This window comes from Ascaphus truei, chromosome 7, assembly GCF_040206685.1.
Source record: "Ascaphus truei isolate aAscTru1 chromosome 7, aAscTru1.hap1, whole genome shotgun sequence".
Taxonomy (NCBI): domain Eukaryota; kingdom Metazoa; phylum Chordata; class Amphibia; order Anura; family Ascaphidae; genus Ascaphus; species Ascaphus truei.
The window spans coordinates 22,570,924-22,586,381 of NC_134489.1; the positions used below are offsets into that span (position 1 = coordinate 22,570,924).

The following is a 15,458-nucleotide window of genomic DNA, read 5'->3' on the forward strand; positions in this document are numbered from 1 at the left end:
GTCCCGTCATGCACACGCTATTACATCCCGTCACACAGGACTAGTTACAGTAACTGTCCCGTCATGCACACGCTATTACTTCCCGTCACACAGGACTAGTTACAGCAACCGTCTCGTCATGCACACGCTATTACTTCCTGTCACACAGGACTAGTTACAGCAACCGTCTCGTCATGCACACGCTATTACTTCCCGTCACACAGGACTAGTTACAGTAACTGCCCCGTCATGCACATGCTATTACTTCCCGTCACACAGAACTAGTTACAGCAACCGTCTCGTCATGCACATGCTATTACTTCCCGTCACACAGGACTAGTTACAGCAACCGTCTCGTCATGCACACGCTATTACTTCCTGTCACACAGGACTAGTTACAGCAACCGTCTCGTCATGCACACGCTATTACTTCCTGTCACACAGGACTAGTTACAGTAACTGTCCCGTCATGCACACGCTATTACTTCCCGTCACACAGGACTAGTTACAGTAACTGTCCCGTCATGCACACGCTATTACTTCCTGTCACACAGGACTAGTTACAGTAACTGTCCAGTCATGCACACGCTATTACATCCCGTCACACAGGACTAGTTACAGTAACTGTCCCGTCATGCACACGCTATTACTTCCTGTCACACAGGACTAGTTACAGCAACTGTCCCGTCATGCACACGCTATTACTTCCCGTCACACAGAACTAGTTACAGCAACTGTCCCGTCATGCACACGCTATTACTTCCCGTCACACAGGACTAGTTACAGTAACTGTCCCGTCATGCACACGCTATTACTTCCCGTCACACAGGACTAGTTACAGTAACCGTCCCGTCATGCACACGCTATTACTTCCCGTCACACAGGACTAGTTACAGTAACCGTCCCGTCATGCACATGCTATTACTTCCCGTCACACAGGACTAGTTTCACATGCTCAGTACACAGTTACTACGCCATAACTGTGGTCACATGACCTGTAGACGGGGTACTGACCCTCAGACTGCTCCGGCTACCGACGGACATAAGATCATCTTCATCAGAAGCCTTCAGAGGGGAAAGGAGACAGGGAGGAAGAGAGAGGGTGAGCGCAGTATGAGCAGAGTGCTAAATGCTGTGTGACCCAGGAGAAAGGGTGAGGGACAAACCTCACCTGCAGTCTGCAGGGGCGTTTTAGGATGTCACCCTATAACGTTTTAGCCTACATAGGAATACATTGGGTCAGACGATGCTGGCTCCCTCCCTACGCCTAACGGCCACGGCTAAAGGTCCTAGAACGTCCCATGGGTGTGGTCACAGGATGAATTACACACTGGAGGTTATGTCTATAAAGACAGACATGGGTGGGTAAGGACCCCTGGGGGGACACATTTCCTTGGGCTGCTGTGAAACCTCAGACCCCATTCAATCCCTACCCTGTGTCCTATATTTAGGATACGGATGGATCTGCAGCTTATTATTATTATTCCTGTCCCCAGTTAACTTTAACCAACTTTGCCAGTAGGCTATTCCATGGATCCACTGCCCTTTCAGTGACGGATCTCCTCAGTCCCCAGTGAGTCTCCCACACTGAAGCTTCAGGGGATATCCTCTTGTGCTAAAAGGTTGGTGCTGACAATCTTGTGGCGGAAGGATATAGGGGCGGTTCAAAGATGGCCGTGCAGTCCCAACACATAAGCATCTCTTGTCTGACCAGAGGTCCCTGTTCTCCTGATCAGCACCTGCCCCGCTCATGCAGCACAGGACTGACCTGGGGATTTCTCCGCGGTCTGTGTGAGTATCGCTCACTGTCTTCCTGGAAATGCAGCGCGGGAACAAGAGAAAGACATCAAGCAGCTGAGCGTGGAGATAAGGAGGGTCCACAGAAATAAAACGGGGGACAAAAGATTATGGGGGAAGGGGAGGGGGGGTGGATGTGGGAAGGCAGGCACAGGAGAGATAAAGAAGCAGCATTGCAGAAAAACTGGACAGAGAAGGGTTACTATAACACAAGGATAAAAACCAGGCCGTCCAGTCTCACTCACTCCTCAGGGCTGTACGACCTCTGCACTGACACCCACTCCCGGGCCATGCATCACCCACTCCCGGCTTCAACAGCCTCGGACTTTAATGAAGCCGCTAACGAAGTCAGAATTATTCCCTTAAAAAGTATGGTTCTAGGTCCACAACTCCCAAATCGCATTTATTCAGACCCTTAGATTGGGAGAGAGCTGGATTAGACCTGACACACACACACACACACACACACACACGGGTCGGTTGGGAGGAGGAGCGGGGAAGATTCGAGAGCAGACGCCTACCATCCACTGCTCAATGTCACCCCACTTGGCATCGAGACCGTAATATTTCTGGAGAAGGGAGGAGAGAGATCAGAGACAGGTCAAAGAGATAGAGAAAGAGAGAACAATGAGAACTATTAAGCAGAGAGGAACAAAGTTTAACTGGAGAATCTGGTGAATTTTGGCAATTTGGGGTCACCGATTCACTTCACAAAATGTTACAGCAGGGTTATGGTCAGAGACTGCACTGCATGCTATGAATGGAAAAAATTAGCAGGAGCACAGAGACACAGAGACAGGCCTGGAGTACAGAGACACAGAGACAGGCAGGAGCACAGAGACAAGAGAGCGTACAGACAGACACGCAGGCAGGAGCGCACAGACACGCAGGCAGGAGCGCACAGACACGCAGGCAGGAGCGCACAGACACGCAGGCAGGAGCGCACAGACACGCAGGCAGGCAGGAGAGCGCACAGACACACACAGGAGAGCGCACAGACACACACTCGCAGGCAGGAGAGCGCATAGACACACACTCGCAGGCAGGAGAGCGCATAGACACACACTCGCAGGCAGGAGAGCGCACAGACACACAAACAAATAGAGACAGGCAGGAGAGCGCATAGACACACAGGCAGGAGAGCGCACAGACACACGCAGGCAGGAGAGCGCACAGACACACGCAGGCAGGAGAGCGCACAGACACACGCAGGCAGGAGAGCGCATAGACACACGCGGGCAGGAGAGCGCACAGACACACAGGCAGGCAGAGTGCACAGATACGCAGGCAGGAGAACGAACAGACACACAGGCAGACAGGAGAGCGCAGACAGGAGAGCGCAGACACTGTGTGCAGGAGAGAACAGAGACACACATACAGGCAGGGGTGCGCAGACACACACAGGCAGGCGAGTGAACAGTCTGGCAGGCAGGAGAGCGCACAGACACAGGCAGGAGAGCGCACAGACACAGGCAGGAGTGCGCACAAAGACACACACACACAGGCATGAGTGCAGAGACACAGAGAAGCAGACAGAGCGCACAGACACACACACAGGCAGGAGTGCACAGACAGAAATTACCTTCTGAACCTGGTAGATCTGCAAGAGGAAGATAGCAAGAGAAGAGTGAGAACCAAAAGCACAGATATAATGAGGAGGCTGGAGGACCGGCTGTGTAACCGAGACACACACACACCGGCTGTGTAACGCAGACACACACACGCTGCACCGGCTGGGTAACGCAGAAACACACACACACACCGGCTGTGTAACGCAGAGACACACACTGCACCGGCTGTGTAACGCAAAGACACACACTGCACCGGCTGTGTAACGCAGAGACACACACTGCACCGGCTGGGTAACGCAGAGACACACTGAACCGGCTGTGTAACGCAGAGACACACACTGCACCGGCTGGGTAACGCAAAGACACACACTGCACCGGCTGTGTAACGCAGAGACACACACTGCACCGGCTGGGTAACGCAGAGACACACACTGCACCGGCTGTGTAACGCAGAGACACACACTGCACCGGCTGTGTAACGCAGACACACACACTGCACCGGCTGGGTAACGCAGAGACACACACTGCACCGGCTGTGTAACGCAGACACACACTGCACCGGCTGTGTAACAGAGACACACACACTGCACCGGCTGGGTAACGCAGAGACACACACTGCACCGGCTGTGTAACGCAGAGACACACACTGCACCGGCTGTGTAACGCAGAGACACACACTGCACCGGCTGTGTAACGCAGAGACACACACTGCACCGGCTGGGTAACGCAGAGACACACTGCACCGGCTGTGTTACATCCCTTCATTGTACAGAGCACTTTGTATCTCAGAAGGTTACATGTTTAATACCCAGTTACTAATCGCCCTTGTTTACAGTGCTCGGCTTTGCCAGGAATCAAACCTGTGAATCTCACGTGTGCTCAAATGATTCAGGCGGACATGTTAATCTTCAGAGGTCTCTTAAGTATTTCAAAACCTACTCTGAGCTGAAGCAGAAGAGTTAGGCTTTGGTCCGGCTGCGCCCGGCGGCGCGCGCGTTCCTCACCAGCAGGGGTATTCTTTCCTAGCCGGTCCCAGTCCCCCCTCGCTGCACGGCTCACTACGCGCTGTAACGCGTCAGCCGCCAGGGGATGCAAGAAAATTGCGATCCCGAGCGGTGACACGTCACGTGGTGCACTGATGAGCCAATCAGCGGCGGGGGCGGGAGCTGTCAGAGAGCTTCCTCCACAAGGAAGGGGGGTGGTGTGTGTGGTGTGTGTGTGTGTGTGGACCGGGGGGGGAGGGATCAGCACGGAGAGGAGGGCATTTGTGGGGGTGGGAGCTGCTTACCTTCCAGTGTACAGCCGGCAGCAGCTCCCTCCTGCAGCCCGGGAGACCGACCCCCGCTGCAGCCATCTGCTGGAGGGGAGTGGGGGGGGGGGGGGTATCGGACAGGAGCAGCAGAGGGCATGTGGAGGGGGGGGGGGAGTAGCATGGAGAGCAGCAGAGGGCATGTGGGGGGTCCCTCCTGCAGCCCGGGAGACCCCCGCTGCAGCCCTCCGCTGAAACCACGCCCCCCCGGCTGCCGCTCCCTACAGATCGCATATCGCGGTCAAGTGCCTCTCCACGCGCCGCCTGTCTGCAGTGCGGGCGTGTGGTCTGAGGCAGCGGGGCCTTAGACTTAGACTTGGCCTTCTGACTGTATAACACGGGACCTGCAGCATTTTACACGGAGAGTTCCCTTCCAGTGCGGTTGATCTGGTGCCTCCGTTAACCCTTCGGAGGAGCCCTGATGCGGAGTAAGGGTGTGTGCAGATCCGACACAGTTTGAGACCCTCCAGGTAGGGTTGCCAGGTGTCCAGTATTGAACCAGACAGTCCTGTATTTGGACACCCTGTCCAGTAACAAATTAGAGGTAATACTGGACATGTGTCCGGTATTACCTCTCTGGACATAGTGATCCGAGTGGCTTGGGGGGCCGCGGGATTGCTGTTGCTAGGGGGCTGGGCAGCTTCCTCCACCCCGATTGGCTGCTGCGTAATGCAGCCAATAAGGAGGAGGTGTCAGGAGACTGGGGTGGGGCCAAGGAGAGGAGGAAACAGCATGGAGCAGTGAAGTGTGTGTGTCTGTGTAGAGCGCGTCGCACCTTTCACCATTCTTTCCAGTATTTTTGGAGAAGACACCTGGCACCCTTACTTCTGTTTGGGGCTGGCAGCGCCTGGTGACAGATTTGGGTGAGAAAGTCACGTGACACAGGGAAGGAATACCCGGGGGATTATATGAGAGATACCAACTGGGGCTCAAACATGTGCAAGGGGTACAGAGGGCGTGCCAGTCTCCCCTCTGCCAGTGATGCACAAAGAGAAGAGATATACACTGGTGACATGGAATGTGCAAGGGGCACAGAGCAGGTACAGAGGGCGTGCCAGTCTCCCCTCTGCCAGTGATGCACATAGAGAAGCGATATACACTGGTGACATGGAATGTGCAAAACTGTCCCAAATGGGCTTGTAACATTTTTCGTTTGAATTATTATTCTGCAAAAAACATTTTGCCGAGCCTCACAGGGCTAACAGAACGCACACAATCTCACAAGACTGGCAAATCCAGACTCCAAAATAGAAGGGTGGAGAAAATTATTTTTAACACTAAAATAAACAATATTTTTTAGAAGCAAGGCATGCTCAGGTGGCAAGATACTAACCTTATAGGAGTTAAACTCATATAGGCTTCTGGGGGGAGGGGGTCTGGCTTTACAAACTCAGTTACTGTACAGATTTACTTCCATATATGCATAGCAGGGGTATTACAGGGCAGTGCCAGGCTATGGTACCTTCCCAATCCGCCACACATTCAATGCCAAACCCTCTATTTATACATAGAGCAGGTATTGGCATCAGCTGTGCCACTCTCCCCCCTTCCCCATGTAAAAATGTGCAGTCAGTGGCAATACCAGCCTCTCACCAATATTCCCAAATGTCCCATTTCTACACCGCACTCACACAGTGCCGGCTGCGGCACTGCCAGACTGCTATACGTTTCTTCCCTCCCACCACCAAAATAAACCAGCGACACGTACAGTATAACGGAGTAAACTGTGGGGTTCAAAAAAACTGTCCGACACCTGCAAGTATTTGTTCGTTTGGAAACATGGCGAGCTGAACAGGAATTTGCACAGGCAAAGCCCCAACTCTCCTCCGTCCTTATTGGCTCCAACCGGAACAGGACGAGGTGGAGTCAGCCCTTAATTGACAACTCCTCCCCCCCTAAATTATTCTGATGCCCCGAAGAAGAAGAAAAAAAACTTCCCAATTTCCACAGGAACTAAAACAGCTAAATGTTTGCTTTAAGTCTGATTGTAATTATTAAAGGAGCATCATTCTATTATTAGTTTATAATTAGTTTATATATCTATATAAATATATATATCGATATAGTGATAGATCTCTCTCTCTCTATGTATATTATAAAAATATTACTTGTGAGCACATTCACGTCTTAGACAGGTCTGCAACCCTGTATACAGTGCTTCCACTGCAGCAAGGGATTCTGGAAAATGACATGCAAATGAGCATACAGTGTCACCTTTTGGCTGAAATCCATTATTACATGGAACCCTTAAGTCAATGCTCGCTGTTTTAAACATAGCCTGGGATGAGATGCATAGCCAGTAAACCCACTCACAGACACACTGTTTCGACCTTTTGGGTCTCATCAGTGCGAGGTTGGTTGTCAGGAGCCAGTGATAGCTCTGCCAGGGCCTGTGTGCCATATTTAAAGATGCCATTATACATACTGTACATACACACATACATACATGCATGCATGATGGCACCTTTAAATACAGCACACAGGCCCTGGCTGCGCTATCACTGACTCCTGAGCCATGAAAAGGGTTAATTTCCTCAGCACTACTTAAAATCTCATAACCAAGTCACATGGTGCCCGGGCGAGCCCGTGTAACCACCTGGATTAACCACTTCCTGGCCATGAATCAATGCTTCGCTGCAGGTGTCTATCAGCAGAAGAGTTAATGCTTTGAATGTAGATGTGACAACCGGACACTTAAATTGGTAATAATATTTTTTTTTGTATAGCACCGAGAATGTACGCAGCGCTGCACATAGACTGGCCGCCTGAGGCCCCCTCATCCCATGCAGTGCAAATACTCTGTGGCTCTAATAATCAGCAGACAGGTTTGTGCAGCTCCTGCCAGACCTGGGAGGGGCGTGCCCTGGTTTGGGGATTCTGAGCGCAGACAGGTGACGTCTCTCTGTTTATAAAGGGATTCTGCTAATGATTTAAGCGGATTTCATAAGAAGGGGGGTGAGGGGGAGCTGGCTGTGCAGTATACACAATGACACAATGCACCTAGGCTTACACAATCAGTGGCCACATACTCCAGAGAGAGGTGGAGGAGTGAAAGAATGTGAGGAAGAGCAGAGAAGAGAGCAGATGAGAGAGAGAAGAGAGAGAGAGAGGAGAGAAAAGAGTGAGAAAGAGGAGAGAGAGAGAGAGAGAAAGAGAGGAGAGAGAGAGAGAAAGAGAGGAGAGAGAGAGAAAGAGAGGAGAGAGAGAAAGAGAGGAGAGAAGAGGGAGTTGGCCGTGCAGTATAAACAATGACAAAATGCACCTAGGCTTACACAATCAGTGGCCACATACTCCAGAGAGAGGTGGAGGAGTGAAACAATGTGAGGAAGAGCAGATGAGAGAGAGAAGAGAGAAGAGAGAACTGTGACCGTGCACCTGAAGTAGAAGCCTATGAGATTTGTAAAGATTTCTACACCATCATTTAATTTATTAAGAACTCAAACGTTGGTGGACTAAAAAGTAATCACCCTCCCGACGATCAATACGGCTACTACAACTTTTCACCACACGAGAAATTGTGAGACTGAAGGAGACAGAGGGGGTTATTCACTAAACTGCGATAAATCCGATCCGGGCAATCTCAGATGGAAACACCCATAGGACTTTAATGGGAGTTTCTGTACAATAGCAACCCAATCAGCACTATCACAGCTTAATGAATACCCGCCTAGGAAGGGAGTAAGAATCAGCAGTGCTATAGTTTAATGGTCCAAGTTTGCACAACCACGAGGCCCCACAGCACAGCTGTCCACGACTCCCACGAATGCACGTTGTTAAACCATTGGAGGAGATTTGTATGTGTTAGAGCAGGGGTGCGCAAACTTTCCCCCCTGCACCACCCTGTCTGCTCTCCCCTCCCCCTGCTCGTGCCCCCCTCCTTACCTTGTCTTCGGCGTCAAAAGACGCCGCTGGGGGAAAAGTGACGTCACCGCAGACAAGGTAAGGGAAGTTGCAGAGGCCTCATGCGATCACCCACCATTTAATTTAAATGCCTTGGAGAGGAGCGCGGGGCCTCTGCAACAGCCGCGCCACCCCCCAAGTTTGCGCACCCCTCTGTTAGCGGCCATTGGGTGAAGGGGGTTTGGGACGTCCTATCGCAGGTTAGGTAATTCCCAGGAAAATCGCTGTTATTGTATTTTGGGGGCATTGGTTTGGGAAAATGACAGAAGTGCAAGGCCGTGGAAAGTCCCTCTGCTGCTCTTCCAGGCGCGTCGCTACGTAAAATGCTTCTAAAAACAGCCCGCGGCGGGACCATCACAAGGATCACATGTGCAAAATAACTGCAGCGGGAATATTTCCCATCCCCACCGCGCACAGAAACAACAGGCGTGCATCCCCTGCCAGCAGGGAACCGGCATTTCCAAAGGCGATCGCTATTTGGAAACCTCGGGTGCCTATCACTGGAGGTCCCAGTGTTGATCTCCGTGACCCTTCTTTTTCCCATCATTTATAGAGAGAAAAAAAATTATGTCATTAATTCACAAATGAATGCAGCCAGATGTTTGCTTATCGCGCGGGTATATTAGTTTAACCCTTTAATAGCCAGAGGGTCCAGCAAAAACTCGTTTTTCTGTCCGGCTACGCAGAATTGTACCACCCAGAACCAGATAAATCGTCCTCTTCTGCAGAGCGGGACTGCCCCCTCACTACCAAGCCCCCCCACCTCAAATAAAAGGGCCCAAACCATGTGCCCACGCAGAACACGGACACACGCGTGGCAGACTCCCGGAGCGGGCCCCACCCTGCATATTCTCCTTGCCAATCAGAGTGCAGGAACTCCGCAGGGGCAGCAGGCCATGTCCTGATCCGATTGGCCGGCTGCTCGCTTACCTCCTTCTGCTGCCTCTCCAGCTCCTTCATGCGGATCTCTCGCGCCTCTGCCCGCGCCGCTCGCTTGGCCGCCAGACGCGCCTCGGCCTGTAAAGACACGAGAGGGGGAAAAAAAAAAGAAGAAAATCAGTCAGTGAGCCGGGGCTGAGACACCGCAGCAAAACACCCATCTACTGCGCTCGGGCAATGTAACAACTTAACGAGGCAATCCAAACGGGCAGTTTTTATTAGATTTTTTTTCAACATTAGGATTGAAGCAGCGGGGGCCTCCGGAGCCGAACCCCATTATCATCATCTCCGGGGACCCCCTGCTGCCGGAGAGACTTGCCGCCGTATTGGGCGCGGGTAGCTGCTCCACTCGGCTAGCAGGGATCGCATAATGGCCGCTTCTCCAAAGCTCCCGCAGCCTGCGGGCCGGCAGGAGGCTGCAAAGTCATTGGGCGCGGCTTCCTATTGGCCAACGTGATGAGGGAGCTTTAAAAAAAGCAGCCTTAATTCTGCGGCGTCAAATGACACACGGCATCCTGTTGCCATGGCAACGTGGCATCAAATTTACGCCGCGTTGCCATGGCAACTAAACGCCGTCGCACTGGTGACGTCCGCAGCGTCATTTAACGCTGCGATTGTGAAGAATACGGAGGGCGGCGGCACCAGGTAGGTGCATCAATACAATCCCCACAATGATAAGTAATTCGCTAAGTCAATCTGTTCTCCTGTAATCTATCGGCCAAGATTCGGCTCAGGGGTTCACTAAATGGCTACAGAGGAGTATTGACTCAGTATCTGTGACTTTGTAAACACACATGTAGGACATTGCTTGCTCTGCAGCTTTAATATACTGAGCACCCTCTGATTTCTATAGCAGGTTTCCCCACCTCCCCGGCAGTGCAAGATCTTTGCAACACTTTCCGGTTTGTGATCATTTGTTGCCAACGTTCCCAGCAGTTTGAGCTGAAAGTCGGCCACTTAGCACGCAATCAGGAATTTTACAGATTTATAACGGGGAGCATCAAAACCATTGCCAGCTTTGCCAAGAATGTGACAATCATACATTGTCACATATTTTACCAATAAAATAAGAAAATAAAAAAAAAAAAAAAAGGGGGGGGGGGGACGTAGAATTGCTGCTTTAACCAAAGTGGCGTGCTGGACAACCATTTACTTTTGTTTGTATACTCCGGTCGCATAGGTGAGCTGAGCTACGACCGTCCGTGGGACACATATGACATGATAAGTACTCCCCTCCCTCTACGTAGCAGCGTTTTGGAGAATGCATGCAGTAGCTGCCCCTCCCTTCCTCCGGCAGAGCTGGTTTTGCCATCGTGTGGTTAGATGCATTTTGAATGTATTTGCGTTCCCTTTGCGGGGGCCCGCACCCTTATATTTAAAGTCTTTTGCTGCCAGATGGGCCGGCGGCGAGCTTCCTGGAACCGATACATTGCAACACTGCCAAGGTTCTCTGTCCCCTGCCCTCCTCCCAGGGACTGTCCCTTTTCTGTGTCAATGGCACTTATTCAACCGGCTATGACACGGCTAGAGATTAGTCTCGTTCATTTGAGCGGAGCGGACATCTTCAGCGCTTGGAAGGCGGCTTCGCTGCAAATGTTTCAGTCCCTCGCGGGGTTTAGTGCAGAACATTGTGCGAGTCTGAGGAAGGGATTACACAAGGGTGAGCAACTCCATTCCTCAGGGGCCACCAACAGGTCAGCTTTTCAGGATATCCCTGCTTCAGCACAGGTGGTTCAATCGAAGATTGAGCCACCTGTGCTGAAGCAGGGATTTCCTGCAAAGCTGACCGGACGGTGGCCTTTGAGGACTGGAGTTGCCCGCCCCGTAGGAAGGAAGAGCGCCAACATTACACGTACACAATCTACAAACACAGGAAACGTGCAGCCATGGCCTCAACCACAACCAACAACTTCTGTGCCACACACACCTGCGCGGCACTTCCACATATCACCGGCAGGATCTCCCGTTAGGCCTGGGACTAGGGCGGCAGAAATGTCCGCCCCCATATACGGATGCCGCTCTCTTGGGCCTATCGGGGAAAGCGCTTCCATGTGGCGGCCGCGTCCTTGCTGCCGCCCGCCTTCTCCTTCTGAGTCGCAGTGTGAAATGACGCCGCAGTCACGCAGCGTCTTGTTGCCATGGCAACACGACGGCGCGACGTCATGTCGTCGCGTGGGACGTCCATGGCGTCATGCGGATGGAGTAGGGTGGCAGTAAGGAGGTGGCCGCCACACGTAAGCGTGGGGCGGCGGATCTTGAAATCCGCCGCTGCGGGCAGAGGTTATCTCGCTAGAGAAGCCGGCAAAGCGCCGCAGAGCAACGCTGAGGGTAAATGAGTAATAGTAATTAGCCATTCAGGGGAAGGAGAGGGAGGCGAGCAAGGCCGAGCAATGATTATCATCGTTTATTTGTAAAGCGCCAACATATTCTGTAGCGCAGCACAATGGGGGGGGGGGGGGGTGAACAGCGTGATGCCAATTCCAATAACAGAATGACCCACCAAATTAGGACAAACTAGCTCAGATACTAAAAAGGTAATGAGCCCTTTCCCGAGTGGTGTGTAAGCGGGTTATATACAGCCTGGGTGCTGTGTATCTGGGGACATTTCTGGCGCTTTTCACAGTTTGAGCCTACATTTGGCAAAAAAGATGTTTGTTTTTAAACCCATCCTTAAAAATGGGGAAGCGGGGGGCCCCCTGCTTCCCGAGACACCTCTGTAGAGGGTGCCACTATCTCTGCAAGTAGCCTCTCTGACTGGGCTTGTTGGGGCTAACATAATGGCAGCTTTAAATGTCCCACGTCTTGCGGGCCAATAGGAAGCCGTGATGTCATCCCTTGCGGCTTCTTATCTCGCGTGACGAGAGACATTTAAACACGAAGGCGATGCTAATGACGACAGCAGAATTCGCTTGCACACAACAAAGGGGGAAAAACAGGTCTGAACTATTTGGCTGCAGGTAACATCTCAAAATCATCTGGTTACTATGGAGGTTTTAAATGCTTAACAAAAAAAAATGGTTTCAAATATACAAGACTCATCCGATCCTTTAAGTATATACACGGCAGACACACACACAAATCTGGACAAAGGTCCGGGAATAGCACTGAAACGTTGATGATATAGTTACAAATATTATTTTGTATAAGGAATCTGTGAGTGCCTAGTTGAATTTACTTTAGATTCATGCCCAGCTGACTCACGCGAGTGCTACCCCTCACATATGATGTGCGAGCGTGAGAACACACACACACACACACACACACACACACACACACAATAACCTGTTCCCGCAGTTCTTCCCCTTCATTATGAAGCCATCATTAATCAAACAGTTGATGTTGGAAGAGGACACATCCCTAGTTAGAAAGAATTGCAGTGTTCCCCTGGGAAATATAAATGTGTCGATCTTTCACATCACACAGTGGTGACCTCTGCACTGTACAGGTGATTAAATCATTTTAATGAAGCCAATATGTGGCTAGTATAGAAGGATAGAATAAAATGGCATTACCAGCAGCACCACACCCTCTCCTTGTGACCTTGGTCAGCTCTGCCACTGTCCACCTGTGTGACCTTATAAAGTGGCCACTGGCTCCCCATAAGACCTTACACAGCTCTGCCACTGTCCCCCTGTGTGACCTTGAAAAATAATGCAGTCTCCATTCTCTCACTCCTCTTTTGACACTCTCCGTAACCTTCAAATTTGGCTGGGCCCCTCACCTTGCATGCCTGGTACCAACTCTGCCATTGATTGCTAGCTTTTGGGCCGAGGATCCCGACACGGGGCAGCTTCCTGAGCCACGGCCAGGCAGCAGGTGCCGAGCTAGTGGCATATCTGAAAGCACTCAGCCATGTAACATCTTGTTTCATTGTTTAACCCTTTCTCTGCCAGAGGCCTGCAATACAGTGCAGCTCAATTCACAAAGGCAGCTTTAAAAAACAAACCAACATAATAATAATAATAATAATAATAATACCTTCCAGCTGCAGTTCTACAGAACAGGATATTCTTAACCCCTTCATTGTCAGATTTAAGTGGTACCCAGGTCTTTTGTACTAGATTTCAGAGTTGCCCCACTGGCAGCAGGGCCCCATCACTGCCACCAACCCCCCCCCCCCCCCCCCCCCCCCCCATGCTCAGCAGCACTTGGTGTGGCGACGTGCTGTGTCATTGGCGTTGTGACACAGACTGCAAGGGTAGCGGCCCCAGACAGGACATGATGACGATGACCTGTCCGGTTGAGCCAGAAGTGATAAATGTCAAAGCCCCTCCCATGTCACGCCTTGTAGGGTTTATCTCATAACATTAAAACTGTCTTATCAAATAATCGGGCTCAAAGTCTGACGCCAACGGGCAGACCCCCAGTCCAACAGAACCAAGACCCGCTTCAGTGGGGCACTTATACTGAACGAGATCCCTGCAGTTATACTGAACGAGATCCCTGCAGAGTTATACTGAACGAGATCCCTGCAGTTATACTGAACGAGATCCCTGCAGAGTTATACTGAACGAGATCCCTGCAGAGTTATACTGAACGAGATCCCTGCAGAGTTATACTGAACGAGATCCCTGCAGAGTTATACTGAACGAGATCCCTGCAGAGTTATACTGAACGAGATCCCTGCAGAGTTATACTGAACGAGATCCCTGCAGAGTTATACTGAACGAGATCCCTGCAGAGTTATACTGAACGAGATCCCTGCAGAGTTATACTGAACGAGATCCCTGCAGAGTTATACTGAACGAGATCCCTGCAGAGTTATACTGAACGAGATCCCTGCAGAGTTATACTGAACGAGATCCCTGCAGAGTTATACTGAACGAGATCCCTGCAGAGTTATACTGAACGAGATCCCTGCAGCGTTATACTGAACGAGATCCCTGCAGCGTTAGAAAGCAGCCGTTTTAACATTCAGGCTGCAATGTTTCAGAGGTGATTAAGAAATAAATGGGAAAAGTAATCTGTGAAAAATAATGAGCAGTAGGCCACCCTAGATTAGATATAAACCCAGCACTGGATAAACCCGTCTCTGATAATCTGGAGTCAGGATGTCACCCTACATTCGATATTAATCAGAACTGCCCGTTGTTAATCCTGCCGCCAGGAGAAAGTCACTATACATTGGATCAGTGTTTTTCAACGAGGATTCTTCCCGGGCATCCTTAAAAACGGCAGAGAATTTATTTGAAAATTGTACGAAATACAGAAGAATCTGCAATGCAACTGATCTCAGACGCGCTATTAGAGAGGGTTGGGGTTCCTTACAATGCATCTGATCTCAGACGTGCTATTAGAGAGGGTTGGGGTTCCTTACAATGCATCTGATCTCAGACGCGCTATTAGAGAGGGTTGGGGTTCCTTACAATGCATCTGATCTCAGACACGCTATTAGAGAGGGTTGGGGCTCCTTACAATGCATCTGATCTCAGACGCGCCATTAGAGAGGGTTGGGGTTGCTTACAATGCGTCTGATCTCAGACGCACTATTAGAGAGGGTTGGGGCTCCTTACAATGCACCTGATCTCAGACGCGCTATTAGAGAGCGTTGGGGTTCCTTACAAGGCATCTGATCTCAGACGCGCTATTAGAGAGGGTTGGGGTTCCTTACAATGCACCTGATCTCAGACGCGCTATTAGAGAGGGTTGGGGCTCCTTACAATGCACCTGATCTCAGACTAGCTATTAGAGAGGGTTGGGGTTCCTTACAATGCATCTGATCTCAGACGCGCTATTAGAGAGGGTTGGGGTTCCACAGAATTTCACAATATAAATATAGGGTTCCTATAAAAAAAAAAAAAAAGTTAAAAAACAATGCATTAGACATACACCTACAGTGGGAACGGTCTAAACGTGTCCCTGCTAATCTGGAGTCAGGAGATCACCATACATTGGATATAAACCCAGGACTGTCCGAGTCAGTCCCTAGCGATATAATCACGGTGTTGTGCTTGCGGTGAGAA

The 15,458-nt window shown here is 50.8% G+C and overlaps 1 protein-coding gene across 31 annotated transcripts in view; it reads right to left on the minus strand.

Moving 5' to 3' along the window:
* LRRFIP1 (LRR binding FLII interacting protein 1) overlaps positions 1–15,458 on the minus strand; it is a 101,417-nt gene that overhangs the window by 32,082 nt on the left and 53,877 nt on the right. For 22 of the 31 annotated variants that reach the window (XM_075607325.1, XM_075607326.1, XM_075607298.1 and 19 more), the window contains 5 exons: positions 9,487–9,573; positions 3,359–3,376; positions 2,298–2,345; positions 1,748–1,792; positions 994–1,044 (listed from right to left, as the gene is read on the minus strand). In XM_075607325.1, the coding sequence (XP_075463440.1) occupies positions 994–1,044; positions 1,748–1,792; positions 2,298–2,345; positions 3,359–3,376; positions 9,487–9,573 (249 nt within the window). The remainder of the gene's footprint in view (positions 1–993; positions 1,045–1,747; positions 1,793–2,297; positions 2,346–3,358; positions 3,377–9,486; positions 9,574–15,458) is intronic. The other 9 variants (XM_075607314.1, XM_075607318.1, XM_075607323.1 and 6 more) reach the window with 2 other exon arrangements.